A 19,025-nucleotide genomic window follows, 5' to 3' on the forward strand; every position below is an offset into this window, starting at 1 on the left:
AAACAACAAGGAGTCCGGTGGCACCTTAAAGACTAACAGATTTATTTGGGCGTAAGCTTTCCTGTAACTTTCACTCCATGCATCTGAAGAAGGGAGGTTTTTTTACCCACGAAAGCTTATGCCCAAATAAATCTGTTAGTCTTTAAGGTGCTGCCGGACTCCTTGCTGGTTTTGTGGTTACAGACTAACACGGCTCCCCCCTCAATCTATATACAGATCCCCTTGCATAGTATCCCCACGTACATTTCACAGAGCTGCTCACGGGCTGTGTGATGGACGCAGGCTCCAGTTAGAGACCTCCCGGGACTCTCTTTGGTAATCTAGTCTGTAAATACCAGGCCTAGGGCACCCCTAGAACCTATGTGCACCCCTGGGCCCTCTGCCCACTGGCAGGTGGCACGACTGGTGGTGCAAACCCAAGGATGGATGTGGAGGCGGTGTGTGCCGGAGGTCTCCTAGCAAGCTCCTACTACGAGGGCCTCAATTCTGAGGGCCTGTCTCGGAGGGGAGAGTGCCCCCTGCTAACCCATGTTCCCTGCATCACAGCGCCCCCTAGCACTGCCCTGGGGCGTTAGGGTCAGCATTGACCACGAGGGGAGAGTGCCCCCTAGTGAATCATCAGCCCAGTTTCCCCAACCCCCCGTGTCATTTGAGATCATGGCTGCCTCTCTGAGCCTCAGAGCCTCCAGCCTCTGTCTGGCGAGGGGGCCTCTATTATCAGGCCCATAGGAACTGCTGGACTGGATCAGACCAGGGGCCCATCTACCCCGGTATCCCGTCTTGAACAGCAGCCAGTCTCAGCTGTGTCAGACAAAGGTGCAAGACACCCCCCCTCCTGGGCAATGAAGGGATAACCTGCCTGGAGGGGAAGTTGCTTCCTGACCTGGGTTAGGTAGAGACTGGACAATGTCCTGAAGCGTGCGGGTTTAGCTCCCCTCCAAAGCACCTCTTTCAGATCAGTCTGGATAGGCCCATTCTCTGCACCAATATCCAACCCTTGAGTTTGAATCCTGCCCAGATCTTGGCTTCAGTGATGACAATAATCACGAGGCAGTGAGTTCCGCAGGCCCGTGGTGCCTTGTGTAACCATCTAGTCATCAGCTTTAAACATGCGGCCTTGCAGCTCTTGTGTTAGGAGCCAGGGCTCCCGATCGACCCCCCCCCCATCTCCATCCTCTCTCTGAGCGGGTCTCCATTCTAAACTACACACCCCCAGCCTTCTCAATCTCTCTTGTTCTTGGGTCTGTGCAGTGCACATCACGATGGGGTCCTGAGCTGTGACTGGGGCGCCTAGGTGCTACCATAAGACACCTACTAGCAATAAAATTGTACAGCACCTGACACAATGGGGTCTGGGCCAGGACTGGGTCCGGAGGTGTCACTGCATCTAGGAAACACCCCTCCAAAAAGACTGTGGCCAGGAGGGTGGAATGAGGATTACCGTAACACACCTAATAAATATTAGTAATGATACAGACCTCTAATGGGCTCCCTGCCTATCTACGAAATCCCTCTGTATGTCATTGCTGTATTCCATGGTGTGACCTGAATGGAATGCAGTTAGCCCAAGCCAGAATGTCCTTGTAGAATACACATGGGAATATTTTCTGCTATGTCCCATCTCATTCCTTCTGCCACTTTAACGTTTTGCGTTTTCTGGCCACTGCTGCACCTTTACTATTATGGGAGACTTAGAGGCCACAATCAAGATGAGGGCCCTGTCGCGCCGGGCGCTGCCCAGACAGAGTGAGGATCAATCCCTGTCCTGAAGAGCACAGTTGAAATAGGACAGAGAGAGTTAGAATTATTCTCCCAGTTTTACAGAAGGGAAACTGAGGCACAGAGGGGTTCTCGATGGTAAGGGACCTCTTCGGTGATCTAGTCTAGCCTCCTGCATCAACTCTGGCCACTGAGGACTGAGGCTAGCTCCACACACAAACTTTGTCCCGGTGTGACAATGCCAGTTAGGGGCATGGGTTTGTTTTTTGTTAACCTGATATAGTGATCCTGCGTCAAGCCAGAGTGTGGAGTAGTTACAGCGGGATAAATGTGCCTTATACCAGTGTAGCTTATTCCCCTTCCTGTTTGGGTACGAGCCCCTTTATCCCAGTATAACTGCATCCACTCTTGGGGTGGTACAGTTTTAACAAGGCTAAGTTACCTATTAGGTGTATTATGGTAGCACCTAAGAGCCTCAATCATGGACCAAAAGGCCCACCCCATTATGCCAGGCACTGTACAGTTTATTGCTATTAGGTGTATTACGGTAGTGCCTAGGCATCCCAGGCATGGAGCAGGACCCCACTGTGTCAGGTGCTGTACTTTTGTATTGCTATTAGGTGTATTACAGTAGCCCCTAGGGGCCCCAGTCATGTACCAAGCCTTCTTTGTGCTAGGGGCTGTACAAAGGCAGAGCAAGAAGCCAGCCCCCGCCCCAAAGAGCTGCCAAGCGAAGTAGTGAGAACAGGACAATTTTTGTGTATTCACAAAGCTTTAAGGCCTGGGTCCTCAAAGGTATTGAGGCGCCTAATTCCCATGGGCGTTAGGAGCCTGCGGACGTCTGAGGACGTGGGCCTCAAAGACCTGCCCAGGGAGTCTGCGGCAGAGCTGGGAATAGCGCGGGGACCACCCGAAGGCATAGAAATTCGGCGGAGGCCGTGACAGCGCTCGGGGGCGTGGGAAATCCGCCGCTCTGCCCACCTCCCCCGCAGGACGCTGGCAGAATGCTTCCGTCCGGCTCGCGACGGCCGCTGGGGAGGTGCTTTTCCTATCCCCTTCCTGTCGCGGTTCTGCCGCATCGCTCCGACGCCGGAGCTCTGCCGGGACAGCCCCCGTAGCATTGACGAGCCCCGGGAGGCCAGCTTTCTTCTGACGAGGAGCGGGGCTCTTCGGGGGGCGTAATGTTCATAGCACCTGTCCCTGGATCCATTGGGTGCTCGATCGGCCTCCCCTGCTGGTTACAGATTTAAATCTAGAACCTGCTGCTTCGTTCTCCCTCCCTCCCTCCCTCTGCTCCCAGGATCTGGAGAACGACTACAAGTGCACCTGCCCCCAGGGGTTCTATGGGAAGAACTGCGAGATCAGCGCCATGACCTGCGCCGACGGGCCCTGCTTCAACGCGGGCACCTGCGCCGAGAAGCCCACGGGCGGCTACACCTGCCACTGCCCCCTGGGCTACCACGGCTCCAACTGTGAGAAGAAGATCGACCGGTGCACCAATAACCCATGTCTGAACAGTAAGGGCCACGCTGCTTGCTTCTCTGGGCTCAGGGGCGAAGGCAGCATGCAAGCCTGGGAGGGAGGCGGGGGGAACCGGTGTTCGTTCCTCTCTTCTTCCCTAAGCTTCTGGGCGGGTGGCGACAGAAAGTCGTTGGGTGGGTCTCACCCCACCAAGCCAGGTTCCCAGGGGTTTGCTGTTGGGTGGCTGGTAGCTGGAGAAGCCCTGGTCTGAATGGGAAGTGGGCTGGAAGCGGGGAGGGATAGCTCAGTGGTTTGAGCATTGGCCTGCTAAACCCAGGGTTGTAAGTTCAATCCTTGAGAGGGCCACTTAGGGCTCTGGGGCAAAATCAGTACTTGGTCCTGCTAGTGAAGGCAGGGGACTGGGCTCGACTCGATGACCTTTCAGGGTTCCTTCCAGTTCTATGAGATAGATATATCTCCATATATTATCCTCTGATGTTTCCCAGCGGAGCAGATCCCCAAGACACTAGAATATGACTCTGCCCAAAGCCAAGGCGTGGTTCAATTCCCTGCTTTGCCATTGACCCCCCTGTGTGACACTGAGAATGTCACTTAGTCTGGGCCTCAGTTTCCCCATCTGTAAAATGGGGTAATAATCCTTCCATTGTCTATTTAGATTGTAAACTCTTAGGGCATGGCCTTGTCTACATCGAGAACTATTCTGGGACAAGCCAGAAGGCTAGCGCTGTTCTGAAATAGCAATTAAGGAGATTTAGGGCAGCAGTTTCTTGGCACCCCACAGGATGTGTGGGGAGGAGGGGTTAGCCATCTCTCAGGCACACACAGAGCAAGGCGGGCACAGTGCAATGGTTCTCAGCCAGGGTACCCCTGAGGGTCTGTGGTGGTCTTCCGGGGTACATCAACTCAGCTAGAGATTGGCCTCGTTTTACAACAGGCTACGTAAAAAGCGCTAGTGAGGTCAGTACAAAGGACAATTTCGTAGCCGTGCGCTGGGACACTTTGGTAATTTGATGTCTGATTTTGCAAGCCAGGCGTTTTTAAGTGAGGTGTAATTTGGGGGTGCGCAAGACCAGTCAGACTCCTAAAAGGGGTACACTAGTCTGGAAAGGCGGAGTGCAGCGCAGTAGGGTGGCTGGCTTTTTCCTGCGAGGGTTCTCGAAAAAGGGCGGGGGGGCAGGGCCGGCTCCCGGGTTTTTGCCGCCCCAAGCGGAAAAGAAAAAAATAAAAAAGCCGCGATCGCGATCTGCGGCGGCAATTCGGCGGGAGGTCCTTCACTCTGAGCAGGAGTGAGGGACCGTCCGCCAAATTGCCGCCGAATAGCTGGACCTGCCGCTGCCCTAAGCACCTGCTTGGCAAGTTGGTGCCTGGAGCCGGCCCTGGGGGTGGGAAATGTTTTCTGCCAAAAATTCAGAAAAAAAAAAAAAAACAAAAAAAAAAAAAAAGGGCAGTTTTGGGGGGTGTTTCATTTGTTCTCTCCCCTTCTCCCCCCTGAAAAGTATTTGGGGGGAGCTCCGAAGCCCCCCCAATATCTCTCACATTGATTAAATTGAAAAAACTGGTTGATGGAAAATTACAACCAGTTTCTCCTGATCCACCCCCCATTCCTGCACACCTGATGTGTCTTTTCTGACATCTACCTTAAGAGCTCTCTGGAGAGAGGACTGTATTTTGCGTGTCTGTACAGCACCTGGCACAACTGGGGCCTGGTCCACGGCTGGGGGGGTGGGCCTGCCTTGGCACTACTGTAATACACCTAATAGCCATAAAAAAATGCACAGTGCCTAGTGCAATGAGGTCATGGCCCATGACTGAGTCTCCTGGATGCTACCAAATATACCTAAGCACAATAAAAATGTACAGCACCTGACACAATGGGGTCCTGGTCAATGACTGGGATGCCTAGGAGCTACCGTAATACACCTAATAGCCATAAAAATGTTCTACACCTGGCAGCATTGAGTCCTGGTCCATGACTGAAGCTCCCAGCTGCTACTGTAGTACATGTAATTGTAACAGAAATGTACAGCGCCCAACACAATGGGGTCCTGGGCCACGACGGGCGCCGAAGTGCTACCGTAATACACCTAATAGCCATAAAAATTTACAGCCCTTGGCACAATAGGGACCCTCCTTGACTGGGGCTCCTAAGTGCTCCCATTATAGAAGCAACAGTCCTACACCACACGCTGGAGAGGAACTGCTCAATAGATAATGTGGTCTAGTGGATTGAGCAGTGGACTGGGCCTCTGGAGACCTAGGTTCTAGTCCCCCTTCTGACGTTGCCTTGCTGCGTGTCCTTGCGCAAATCCCTTTCCTCGCTCTGTGCCTCAGTTTCCCCTCCCACACTTCAGAGAATCCAAGGCCAGAAGGCATCTTTGTGATCATCTATTGCTGACCCAGGCCCTAGGACTGCTCTGAATTAGTTCTTAGAATCATAGATTAGGATTGGAAGAGACCTCAGGAGGTCTTCCAGTCCAATCCCCTGCTCAAAGCAGCACCAACACCAGCTAAAGCATCCTAGCCAGGGCTTTGTCAAGCCAGGCCTTAAAAACGTCTAAGGATGGAGATTCCACCACCTCCCTAGGGAACCCATTCCAGTGCTTCACCACCCTCCTAGGGAAATGGTGTTTCCTAGTATCCAACCTAGACCTCCCCCACTGCAACTTGAGACCATTGCTCCTGGTTCTGTCATCTGCCACCACTGAGAACAGCCGAGCTCCATCCTCTTTGGAACCCCCCTTCAGGTAGTTGAAGGCTGCTATCAAATCCCCCCTCACTCTTCTCTTCTGCAGACTAAATAACCCCAGTTCCCTCAGCCTCTCCTCGTAAGTCATGTGCCCCAGCCCTCTCATCATTTTCGTTGTCCTCCGCTGGACTCTCTCCAATTTGTCCACATCCCTTCTGTAGTAGGGGGCCCAAAACTGAACACAATACTCCAGGTGTGGCCTCACCAGTGCCGAATAGAGGGGGATAATCACTGCCCTCGATCTGCTCACAATGCTCCTACTAATACAGCCCAATATGCCGTTGGCCTTCTTGGCAACAAGGGCCCACTGCTGACTCATAGCCAGCTTCTCGTCCACTGTAATCCCCAGGTCCTTTTCTGCAGAACTGCCGCTTAGCCACTCGGTCCCTAGTCTGTAGCGGTGCATGGGATTCTTCCGTCCTGAATGCAGGACTCTGCACTTGTCCTTGTTGAACCTCATCGGATTTCTGGTTTGAACTAGAGCAGATCTTCTAGGGGGCAAAAAACATCCAGTCTTGATTGGTGTATTAGCTTGTGAGCTCTTTGGGGCAGGGGCTGTCTCTCTGTCTGTGCAGCGCCCGGCACAATGGGGCCTGCCGCTGGTGCTGGAATTCGGCTCGTAGGTTGAAGCTGAACAGCCCGAGTAGGGAAGATTCGTTCCAAAAGTTAGCACTCACCTTCCGAAAGGGGGAGCTCAAAGAGGGCGAGGAAGCGCGTCAAAAAGGCGCTGAAGTCTAACGTGGCAAATGCTTAGATGGGAAGCTGCTTATACACATGGAGGAGAGTCCCAAGAGGCAAGGGAGCTGTGCGTGAAAGAGATGCCCCCCCCCCCCCCCCCCCCCCCCGCCCCGGGGAGCTGAGGGTCACTCTGGGCTCTTCCTGGCTTGACTGGTAAGGTAAGGATCCAGCAAGCCAAATTGTGCCCTCGCTGGCGTACTCAATCCAGGACGTCGGTGGAGGTGGGGCACAGAAGGATGGTGGTAAGTTGCAGAGGGGTCAGAGAAGAGCTGTGAGACTGCTCAAGGGATCGGGAAGCCTTCTAGTGAGAGGCTTAAGGAGCTCAATCTCTTTAGCTTAGCAAAGAGAAGGTTAAGAGGTGACTTGACCCCAGCCTACCCGTAGCCACGTGGGGAATAAGAATTTGATCCTGGGCTCGTTAGTCCAGCAGAGGACGGTCGAACATGCTCCAACGGCTGGAAGTTGAAGCGAGACTCATTCAGGCTGGAAATGAAGCGTCAGTTTTTAACTGTGAGAGTGATTAACCATGGGAACAACTTGCTGAGCGGGGCGGCGGGTTCTTCGTCGCTGGCAATTTTTAAATCCAGGCTGGATTTTTGTTTGAAAAGACCTGCTCTAATTCAAACAGGAATTACTTCAGCCAAGTTCTATGGCCTGCGCTACACAGGGGAGCCAGATGATCACAACGGGCCCGTCTGGCCTTGGCATCTGAGGCCCTATGGATGAGAAGCACCGAGACAGAATTCTATCTCCTGGGATAAGGGGCGTGGCTGGGGAGAAGCACAGCTGGCTGGGGATTCTCCCTTGGGGGGGGGAAGGGGCGTGGCCAGCAACTCTAAGTTACAACAGCCTTGGGGCTGCTCTGACTTCTGCTGGGATCAGCCAGCCCCAGGATCTGGAGCGCGGGGAAGGGTGGGTTGTAAATAGAGCAGTATCCAGCCATTCTTCTCCTTTTCCTCCTGCACTGTACACCCAGGCATTGCACCGGGGTAAAGAGGAGCAGCATTTGCCCCCATGCTGGGAACAGGGCTAACTCTTCCTTTGGTGGTGCTGGTGATGAGGAGACGACGAATCAGGAGCTGGACTGGAATCCGGCTAATCCAGCTACCGGGAATGAGAAGTAGCAAAACCAGAGAGGTTGCTCTGGGGGCTCAGAAGGGACCAATCTGGGACCCAAGTGGTTACACCAGTGCCAATCCGGACCCAGTGTGAAATGCTCTGGGTTTACAGCCCAAAGCGGGATCAGGCACCATATCAGGATCTCCTAATAATCATCACCCGTAGCTCTTTCCGTCAGCAGATCTCAAAGCACTGTATAAAGAAGGTTGGTATCGTTATCCTCGTTTTACAGGTGGGGAAACTGAGGCACAGAGCGACCGCAAAAGGAACTGATTTGCCTGTCACCCAGCAAGCAGAGCTGGAACTAGAAGACAAGACTAGAGTCCCAGTCCACACGACCATCTAACATTATAATTAGCTTTGCAGTAGCACCGAGGAGTCCCAGTCATGGCCCTGGCCCCTGTTGTGCTAGGCACTGTACATTTTGATTGCTATTAGGTATATTACTGTAATGCCTAGGGACACCCCCTCCCAGTCATAGCCCAGGGCTCCATTGTGCCAGGCGCTGTATATTTTTATTGCTGTTGGGTGTCTTATGGTAGTGCCTAGGTGCCCCAGGACCCCATTGTGCCAGGCGCTGTACAGACATGGAACAAAACACAGTCTCTCCCCTTAATCATGTCCTGCCCTGCGGTGAGCTGGGATCACAGGAACAATTAACGTTGCGTCTCCATCTCCCTGTCACTTGTGTGGCTGGGGGAGCCAATGCCAGGGGCTCCTGGGGGTGCCGTCTGGCTGTGACCTGCAGATCCCAGGGGGTTGTCTGATTGTGGCTTGTGGCTCCTGAGTAGAGGGTGGGGGATCTGGCTGCGGCGTGTAGATCCTGGCACTGTCTGGCTGTGGCCTGTGGGTCCCAGGGGGAGGGTGGGGAGTTGTCTGGCTGTATTCCACCCCAAGGGGGCACTCCAAGCACTCCTTTAAAAATAGAGGGGCTTGTATTACATCCATGGTGCCTCGTTAACCAGTGAGACTCACTGCTGGAGGACGCTGGGGCCAGATCCCTAGGTGGTACAAAACGGTGTCGCTCCCATTGGAGTCAATGGGGCCAGATCCCCAACTGGTGCTCGGTGGAGCTGTGCCGGTTTACATCAGCCGAGGATCCGGCCAGGACCGTTCAGCGAGAGGCAGGGGCGTGTTTGGTGGAGGTCGACTCTGAAGGTTTTTGTGCTGTAGGGCACAATCAGGTCACTATCCCAGGGGTGGGGGTTGGGCTGCCAAGGGAGAGGTGATGAGTCCTCTTCTCCCCCTGGGATGTTCCGGCCCAGTGAGGTGGCAGTGGGGTGGGGGGGGGGGGCAGGGTTAGACCTTTCTGTGCAGCATCTGCCTTCGGTTGCCACTTCCTGTGTCCTTAAACTGCAGCTTCCCCCTCCTTTGGGAAGGAGCAAACCCGCCCCTCAAAGCCAGGGAAGGGGCGGGCTGTTCGGCTGGGAGGGATGTTGGTGTCTGCAGTGGGATCCTTCCCCTCTGGCTGGCTCAGATGGGGCGGCCGTTTGGCCATGCGCTCGGTGCGCAGGACACGGAACTCCGCTTGGCACGAACTGGGCTCCCTCGTGGGCAACCGGGCTCCGACGAGCCAGAGCTCCCCTCCAGAGAGGACAGATGGGGCAGGCTGTGGGGGTGCAGAGGAGGGGGGGGGGAAGCTCATACATTTTAGTCCCTCTCGCTGCTCAGGCAATGGACTGGAACTCAGGACTCCTGGGTTCTAGTCCCAGGCCTGGCACCTGGGGAACCTTGGATGAGCCATTTACAGCTCTTCCTGTTCCCCCGGCTCTGATCGGGGAAAGCAGATCGCCTGAGATCTTGGTCTAATATCTGTGTACCAGGCCCAGCCCAGATAGGACCGTTAGCTCATCTAGTCTGGCCTCCTGTGGCGCACGGGCCCTTCGGACCCCCGGAGTTGACCCCAATAGCTCCAGGCCGAAGGCAGAGAGCAGGAGAGTCCAAGGTGCCCACAGTGCCCGGGGCCCTGCCGGGGCGGGGAATTGTCTGGGGGGGCGGTGCCCCGCCAGGCTGCACTCCACGTTCCAAGTGCAACGGGACCCTGATCCGGATTGGCGCTAGAAGAGTCTGACCCTGGGGCATCCATGGCGGAGTCCCGGCCCCATGCCCGTGCCCACCAAATCCACCCCAGGCTCAGCCGGGGCCTGGCACCCCCCTGCCCGCCTGACTTGCTCCGTCGCTTCCTCCTAGGTGGCCTCTGCCTGGACCTGGGCCGCCGGGTGCTCTGCAAGTGCCGGCCGGGCTTCGCCGGCCCCCGGTGTGAGCGCAACATCGACGACTGCGCCTGCAACCCCTGCGTCAACGGCGGCACCTGCCTGGACGGGGCCAACAGCTACACCTGCTCCTGTACCCTGGGCTACGGCGGCAAGGACTGCAGCATGCGGGTGGACGCCTGCGGCTCCAGCCCCTGCCTCAACAGCGGCACCTGCTACACCCACTTCTCCGGCCACGTCTGCGAGTGCTCGGCCGGCTACATGGGCTCCAGCTGCGAGTTCAAGGTGCAGAGCCCCGCCCCGGCCAGCAGCCAGCGGCTGGCGGCCGACGACCCCTTCCCGATGGCCCTGGCCGTCTCCTTCGCCCTGGGGCTGGTGACCCTGGCCCTGGTGGTGTGCGCCGCGCTGGCGGTGCTGCGGCAGATGAGGCAGGGCCGCAAGGCCGGGAAGGGCACCGTGCGGAACGACCTGGACACCGTCAACAACCTGAAGGAGAGGGAAGGTTTCCTCGTTGCACCCGGGCGGTTCAAGGTGCCCAACAAAGAGCCCAAGTTTGGCGGCGGCGGCCTCAGGGACAAGTTCAACTGCAAGCGGAAGCTGCTGGATCTCAGCGGGGACGCCGCCTGCAAGAAGAAGCCGGAGAAGTAAGTGACCTGGGACTCCTGTCCCTTGCATCTCGTGGGCCCCGCTCCCCTTCCCCAGGTCGGCGCTTGCGGGTTTGGTGTTTGCTGGAATCGGCGCCGCGCCTCCAGATTGGTGCGGCGCAGGCGTCGGCGAATGGGTGCAGATCGGTGGGTGCGGTGCGGTGGCTGGCAAGCCGGGGCATGATGTCTGACATCAGCGGGGGGCGCTGCAGTCATTGCCATCTGGGTACATGATGTCTGACATCAGCGGGGGGCACTGCAGTCATTGCCAACTGGGTACATGATGTCTGACATCAGCGGGGGGCGCTGCAGTCATTGCCAACTGGGTACATGAGTTCTGAAATCAGCGGGGGGCACTGCAATCATTGCCAACTGGGTACATGAGTTCTGAAATCAGCGGGGGGCGCTGCAATCATTGCCATCTGGGTACATGAGTTCTGAAATCAGCGGGGGGCGCTGCAGTCATTGCCAATTTGGCACATGATTTCTGAAGTCAGCTACCAATTTGGCGCATGATTTCTGAAATCAGTGGAGGTGCTGCAATCCATGCGTGATTTCTGAAATCGATGCGCTTCGGTAGGTGCGTTGCAATCACTGGCATCTCAATGCAATTCAGTGGACATGCTGCAGGCGCTGGCCATTTCGGGTGGATTTCCAGATTTCTTCACAGACATCCGTGTCATTCACCATGCTCCAAAGCCTGGCTCTCAGAAGTGCTGGGTGCTCCCAACTCGAGTTGAAATCAAGGGGCAGGGCCAGGTGTTTAGCACCTCTGTTAATCAGGACCTTGCGGCCTGGGTTAAATCCAGCTCTGGTGTAAGAGGGCGCAGCTTCCACTGATGTCAATGAGAATTGCCCCAGGATGGAATCTTGCACTATGTCCCTGGGCCGTGCTCAGCTGGAATCAGTGCAGTGAATCGGGCACTGCAGATCTCCGTGGAGTGTTCTCTGAAGTGTAGGGTGACGATTCCGTATTTACACTGCCGGTCAGTGTGGATCTTGATTGCAGTGGGCTGATTTCACTGACTCTGCAATCAGTCCACTGCAATCAGTGTAGCTTAGCGACTCAGTGCAGCGCTCTATTGCAAGGCAGGACTGACTGGATAGCGGGCGAAATCAGCCTCCTGCACCACAGTCATTGCAATTCAGTGTGGATCTCCATTGCAGTGGGCTGATTTCAGTGGCCATGCAATCAACAGTGCACTGCAGTCAGTGGAATCAATCCGCTTTTATCAGCACACCGCTGCAACTCAGTGCAGATCTCGCTCGCAGGGGGCTGATTTCACTGCCTGTGCGATCAGCATGGCACTGCACTCAGTGGAATCACGCCACTGCATTTGAGATCTGCACTGGCGTGCTGACTGCAGTGCCCTACTGATTGACCAGCCTGTGAATTCAGTCCCTTGAAATCGGCATGCACGTTGCATTGCCATCTTGTGCCTGGGGGATCCCCTGCAGAGTTTGCACCTGGGGCTGAGGGGTGTCCGTGCCGATGAGACGTTTGTAATGAACATGGGGGAATTTTGCCTATCGATTTTTAGCAGCAGCGGAAGGCCTCAGCCTATGTAAAAACAGATGTCTCTGGATACACATTATAACTGACATTTAGAAGAAGGTGAAGGGGTTTTTCCATCTGTTGAAGGAGTGTGTCTAAACGGCCTTACTGCAGCTCTGGCCTAGACAGCCGCATTGACGGGATGAGCTGGGCTGAAGGCTGAATCTCAGGACGAGCTGCTCGAATCTGAGATCTGCTGGGCTGGGAATGGGCTTCATAATGGACGGGGTGTGAGGCTGGACAAAGGCTTGGAGAAGGCGTGGTCCAGAGGGACCCTGCACTTGCTAAGGGATGTGGATTGAGCGGGGCTTAAATATGCCTGTAGCCCAGGCTTAGTAGTTGACAGAAGTTAGAAGCCCATCAAGTCCCTGAGACCAGCTCTTGCTGCTCTGAGAGCACCCCCATCACTCCTTGAGCACAAGGAGAATCCCCAGCAGTGGTATTGGGGTCTATGACACACAGCAGAGACGTTCTGATTCCAGCCAGTCGAAGGCGGCAGCAGCAGCGGTGCAAGCTGCATCCTTGAGTGTGTTTCAGCCCTGCCCCCTACTGGATGCAATCGGAGCTGCCCAGCCGTGGGTCATAAACCCTCTACTGCATGCGGCGCGTCTCCTTTAGGCCGAGCAGCGAGGAGGGGCAGGGGCAGAGCTGTGCTTGTGGAGCAGGAGGGTCCGAGCTGCGTGCCTGTGAAGGTCCAAGCGTGATGCTTAGATGCTCCCGCGAGGCTGTAGCCAGACAGGGGTTTACCTTGGCAGAGTCGCCGGAATTACACGGCAGAGGAGAACAGCAGCGCATGTGCTCGTGTATTGCCTGCGAAGAGCAAGGAGGCAGGTCCCTTCCCGGTCACTGTGGCCAAACGCGCCCAGCTCCTGCTAGCCTAGGAGTCCCCATTCAGCCAGCAAGGGGAAGGCAGGCTGGCCTGGAACATTCATTTCCTGCCTCTGGTTCATTTCCTGCCTCTGAGTTGCTCCTGGGCCTCGGTTTACCTGCGGGATAGCCATGCTTCCCTGTCTCCTGGGGGTGCTGCAGCCCTCCATCCATCAACGCTGGCAGCTGTATCGGACCGAGAGAGATGTGAATCCTTGAGCCTGACGCTTAGGGGCACTGGATCTAAACTGAGTGGCATGATTGGGGTGTCTCCCCCATAGGCCTCGGCCCCTCTCTGGGGCCCTGAGCAGCAGGAGGGCTTGTGTGCCGAGCTCTATGGGGCTTTGCTCCTCTGGGAAAGGTTTGTTCAAAGACAAGGTTTCTCTTCCACCTTCTAGCCCTGGTGTGTGCAGGGGGGAAGGAGATTGCCGCTGGGCGGCATCTCCATGTGCCTCCTCGGGAGTAGCTGGTGACCTGTGCCCCTGGCGGTCGTAGCCACAGCGACAGAGGGAATTGCTGGGGCCGGGAGCCGCGGGCGGAGTGGGGCGGCCTGGCTATGCCAGCGGGGGTTGCCCGGCTGCTCCCCCATATTAGCAGCAGGCATCAGATGGATGGCCGGGGGGGCAGTCTGTGTGCCCAGCCTCCAGGATGGGATTCTGCTCTCTGCCAGCAGGAGGTATAAGGCAGGGGATCCCCCGGGGTGCAGGGCGGAGATGACGGACGCTGGATGGCTGAGCCCCAGAAAGGGGCAACGCCATCAGATGTTTGAGCAGCTTCGTCTGCTGCAGCAGGATGTTTAAGAAAGGGAGCATTGCATAGTGGCTTCTATCCCCAGCTCTGGGAGGGGAGTAGGGTCTAGTGGTTAGAGCGGGGGGAGCTGGGTTCTCGTCTGCCCTGAGTCCCCGTTTGATGGTGTTCGAGTCACATTCTCCGCATGTCCTGGGTTTCCTGTCTGTATAGTGAGGGGAGGGGGGTGCTCCCAGGGCGTTTGTGAAGCTCAGTGACCAGAGAGCACTGGTGAGGCGCCTTGAGCCAGCCCCCAAAGCAGCATCTTGTTGGGGGCCTGATGGGACACCTCCCCCCCACTCCCGGTGGCTCCGTGTCAGCTTTGGCTCAGCCCTCCATGGAGGCCAGCGTCTCTCCATCAGCACCTGGGGCTGAGCTGTGGCCCGTGGTTTGCTCCTGGAGGTCTCTAAGGCCTGGGACTGGCATTCGCTGCAGGCCTAGAATTCATCTCCCCCCGTGCCCCGGAGCCGGCTCCGTTCCTCCTCCAGCCATGCTGCAAAGGCCGAGCATTCGGGGGACACAGGGAGTTTTAGCACGGGTGCTTTATTTCTGTTGAGGCGTCACCTAAGGAGCCCCCCGCAAGGCTTCCCCGGGGTACCCAGGGCTGTGCGGCACCTCGCTACCACCCATCCTTAGCATGAGGGAGCATTGGCAGGGCCTGCCGGGGCTCAGGTCCCCGACTCCGCCGGCCAGTGGCAAATCAAGCGCTCCCCTCTCCGCCTGCGCAGGCTCTGCCGTCCCTCTGCAGGTCCCCGTGATCACCCCTGAGCCCTCCGCGCGTCCCCCTGGAGAGTCCAGCCCCCAGTCCGCTGGACACTCGCAGTATTTACAGCTCCACTGTTCCCAAAGGAGCCGGTCGTCCCAGCTCCGCCTCGGTTCACTGCGCCACGCCACACACTAGGGTTGCCGGGATTGGAAAGTCCAGTCGAAAAGGGCACCTGACTGGGTGTCCGGTCAGTGTTTCTGACTGGACACAAAGTCCGGTTACTGCCTGCCGGGACGCTGGAACAATTGGGGCCAAGCAAGCGGATGACAGGCAGGGAGGCGCTGCGAGAGGAGCGTGGCACAGAGTTGGCAATGGGGGGTAGCAAGTGGCCATGCCACCACAATCCTCCCCCCAGCGTGCGCCCGCTCCCCCCTCACGCCGCCGGAGCCTCCCTCTCCGCCTCTTCCAGCAGCAGCCACATCGGTGGCGGCAGCAGCGCCGGGGATGGGCAGCGAGAGCGCACCCAGGAGCAGCCCGGGCTCCTGCCCCGCCGCCCCGCAGGCAGCGCCCCTCCCGCCACTGCCAGCTCCCACCTTGCATGGGTGAGTAGCTGGGTCAGGGGTGCCCTCCCCGCGCACCTGCTGTGCCCGCTGCCCGGCGCCGGGGCCAGCCCGTGGGGAAGGGCGTTCCCACTCAGCCCTGGCAGGAGGAGCCGTGCTCCCCTGGGTGGAGGGGGGAGTGTTTCACGTCGCTTTCGATCCCTCCCCCTGCCACGGCGCACACAGCCAGGAGCCGCTGTGTCCCCCGCCATCCCCTGCGGCTGGAAAACCCCGCGCGCCCCACTCACCCAATGGGGTCACCTTGGCTCTGAGCCTCACCCCCACCTTCCAGGCATGCACCCTGCCTGTGCAAACAACCTCCCCCCCCACTGCTGCAGAACCTAGAGCCAGCTCCCCTCCCACTCATCCCCTAGGAGAAAGAGGGAGATCACATGCACACCTCCAGATCCCAATAGCCTGGAACTACTATGTGCCGTATCTTCGCCTCTGGGGTGTACATGTGTGTGGGTCCCCGTATTGGATCTTATTTAAAGCTCTAACTTGTTTAGGACCCTTTTTTTATGGGGGGGGCACTGGAGATTTAGCTCAGTAGAGTCAGCATCTCTCCTGCTCCCCGCATTCTTCCCTCCTCCCTCCCTGATGCGTCTTAGAGAGGGTCCTAAATGCCCGCTGCCTGGTTGGGGTTATTTACGGGACTTGCCTCGTTGATCCGTGGACCTTTTCTCTGTCCAGCACCGAGATCTCTGTCGAGAGGAACGTTTCACCTGCTCGAAGTCCGGTTTTGGCGAAGGTGCGGCTCGAGTGCTGTCTCTTTGGACAGAGGAGGGGGCAAGACTGGGCTTTTCAGCCAAAATGAAAATGCGGCCCGCCAAAGTCCATGTTTTGCTTTCGTTGTACAGAGGGGAGAGGGCGAATCAGAGGGCGAATTTTCTGCTTGGTTATTTCATGCTGCACAGTATTGCACCTTGTGTACATTTCAGAGGGGTAGCCGTGTTAGTCTGTAGCAGCAAAAACAAGGGGTCCTTGTGGCACCTTAGGGACGAACAAATGTATTTGGGCATAAGCTTTCGTGGACTAAAAGCCACTTGATCAGATGCACGGAGTGGAAAATACAGGAAGCAGTATATATACACCTCTTCCCCGATATAACACGACCCAATATAACACGAATTCGGATATAACGCGGTAAAGCAGCGCTCCGGGAGGGCGGGGCTGCGCACTCCGGCAGATCAAAGCAAGTTCGATATAACGCGGTTTCACCTATAACGCGGTAAGATTTGTTGGCTCCCGAGGACAGCGTTATATCGAGGTAGAGGTGTATTACAGCACATGAAAAGATGGGAGTTGCCTTACCAAGTGGGGGTGGGGGGGTCAGTGCTAACGAGGCCAGTTCAATCAAGGTGGACGTCGCCCATTTCCAACAGTTGACAAGAAGGGGTGAGTATCAGCAGAGGGAAAAATACGTTTTGTAGTGACCCAGACACTCCCAATCTTTATTCAGGCCTAATATGATGGTGTCCAGTTTGCAAATTAATTCCAGTTCTGCAGTTTCTTATTGGAGTCTGGTTCTGAAGCTTTTTTGTTGAAGAATGGCCACTTTTAAGTCTGTTATTGAGCGTCCAGGGAGATTGAAGTGCTCCCCTACTGGCTTTTGAATGTTACAATTCTTGATGTCTGATTTGTGCCCAGTACAAAGTACCGGGCCAGTCCCTTGTGAAGGGTTGTTATGGCAGCAGTCTCTTCCCTCTTCTTTTCCGTAGCATCTCTGGTTCGCTGCAGGGTTAGGGATGTAGTACTGGTGCTTATTGCAGTAGTTGTGAGCAACTCCTTCCCAGAGTACCCTGACAAATATTGCATAGGGTGACCAGCTGTCCCGATTTTATAGGGACAGCCCTGATATTCGGGGCTTTGTCTTATAGAGGCACCTGTTACACCTCCCTCCCCGTCCTGATTTTTCACACTTGCTGTCTGGTCGCCCTAGTATTGTGGCAAATCTTCACCTCCCTCCTTTCCTCAGAAAGGATAATGGTTAAGATTGAAAGAGAGGGTAGGAAACATGCCTCTTGTTTGGGGCTTAGGTGTTTTTGATTTGATTGATTGGAGGGGAGAGAAGTGAGCGGGGGCATGTCCTCCGGGGGAGGGGGCGGAGCAAGGGGAAGTGCCTGGGGGCGGAGCAGTTTTCAGACATTGGAAAGTTGGCAACTCTACCAGGCAGGTCCCTAGATGTAATTAACAAGATACTCTCCTGGCTAATAATATATGGCTCACCAGTGCTTATGAGAGAACCGTGCGGTCAGCTGGCCTCTTCGGTGAAGGATCCAGGGGGTCCCCTGCCACCCCTAGATATACAGACCCAGCCTTTGCCCTTATTTGGAAACAGAGCCCCCCCCCCCATTCCCCTTGCTAATCGTTCCTTCCTGTAGATTTCCTCTCTTGTCGATTTCGCAATCTCTTGATTAGCCTGTGAGGTCTAGATTCCAAGGCTACCGTGGTCATCCGGGCTGATCTCCTGTATCAGACGGGCCAGAGAAATGCCCCTAGGGCAGTGGTTCCCAAACTGGGGTTCGTGAACCCCTGGGGGTTCACAAAATGTTACAGGGGGTTCTTGGGAAAAAAATCTCTAATGATGGACAGAGCTGTTCCTAGGGACCCTGGGCAGCGGAGCCCCTGGACTTCCAAGAGCTAAGCAGATCAAAGCAAGCATATCTATCACACTGAGGAGATTGAAACTTCAAGACTCCTTATAATAAGTGGAAAGGGAGGTGGATATTTTTTGCTGGTTTTAAAATGAAATGGGTAGCTAGGATTGTTTTTAAGATGATGAAGAGCGAGTTTAAGCTTTGTTGTAACGTGCGTCGTTTGCCTGGACTGCTCAAGACCTGAATGCTTGTGTAGGAGGAACTCTTTGAGTTGGCTTCTTAAATCCCTTCCTGCTGTTTCACAGCTGATCCTCCTTGCTGAAACATAGGAGCCTTGCCTAAAAACAGGCTTATTGAAAGTGAGACAAGCTACGAAAATGAGAGTTTGGAAGAGTGTTGCCGTTTTCATCATCTCATAAAAATACTGTCACGATAAATGATAATTCATAACAAATCGTGTGTAATAAGCATGTCATCAAAACAAATGTTATATGTCCAAGATCACGGCTTTTATCATTTATACTCAAGTCAAGGAGAAAATCCCTGGAAATACTCATTTTTAGGAGGGGGTTCGCGAGATTTGACGTTTTAGTGGAAGGGGTTCACAGGTTGTTAAAGTTTGGGAACCACTAATTCCGAGAGCAGAGCATTTAGAAAAACATCCCGGCTTGATTTAAACACCGCCTGGTGACGGAGAGTCCACCGTGCCCCTTGGGTTCAGTACTCTCGCCGCTTAAAGTGTAAGCCATGTGTCCAGTCTGCGTACGACGCACAAGACACGTGGCCGGACAGGGAGACAGGAACCTGTTACCTCCTACCTGAAAGGAACTTCTCGGAGGTACATCATCCCCTAGCACCCTCTCTTCACTCCAAGACATTAAGAACGTAATTCCCAGTATAGCGAAATAATGCCTTAAATATTATCCTTGCGTATATCTGGCGATGACTCTGATGTCCAATAGGTTACTGGCTATTAGAGGAGACTCACATGCCACCCTCTGGTGAATTATTAGGCGTGGATCCACCCCAGAGGAGTAGGGTCGTCAATTTTGGTGGGAGGTGTTCCTGGAGGTTTCATCACATGACATCATCTGTAATTAAAGATTCATCTCTAATTGCTGGAGACTCCAGGGCAATCCTGGAGGGTTGGCCACCTTAGCTGTGGGCCAGGATCAGGGGCTGGAGGGGGTGTGTGTTGTGTTGTGGGCTGGGATCGGGGGCTGGAGGGGATGTGTGTTGTGTCGGGGGCTG

The 19,025-nt window shown here is 55.6% G+C and overlaps 1 protein-coding gene across 1 annotated transcript in view; it reads left to right on the plus strand.

Annotated features, from left to right (window-relative positions):
* DLL3 (delta like canonical Notch ligand 3) overlaps positions 1 to 19,025 on the plus strand; it is a 235,936-nt gene that overhangs the window by 31,472 nt on the left and 185,439 nt on the right. Inside the window, exons 5-6 of the mRNA XM_029913205.1 lie at positions 3,020 to 3,236; positions 9,995 to 10,661. Of these exons, the coding sequence (XP_029769065.1) occupies positions 3,020 to 3,236; positions 9,995 to 10,661 (884 nt within the window). The remainder of the gene's footprint in view (positions 1 to 3,019; positions 3,237 to 9,994; positions 10,662 to 19,025) is intronic.

This window comes from Terrapene carolina, unplaced genomic scaffold, assembly GCF_002925995.2.
Source record: "Terrapene carolina triunguis isolate 2854851 unplaced genomic scaffold, T_m_triunguis-2.0 Scaffold517, whole genome shotgun sequence".
Lineage (NCBI taxonomy): Eukaryota > Metazoa > Chordata > Testudines > Emydidae > Terrapene > Terrapene triunguis.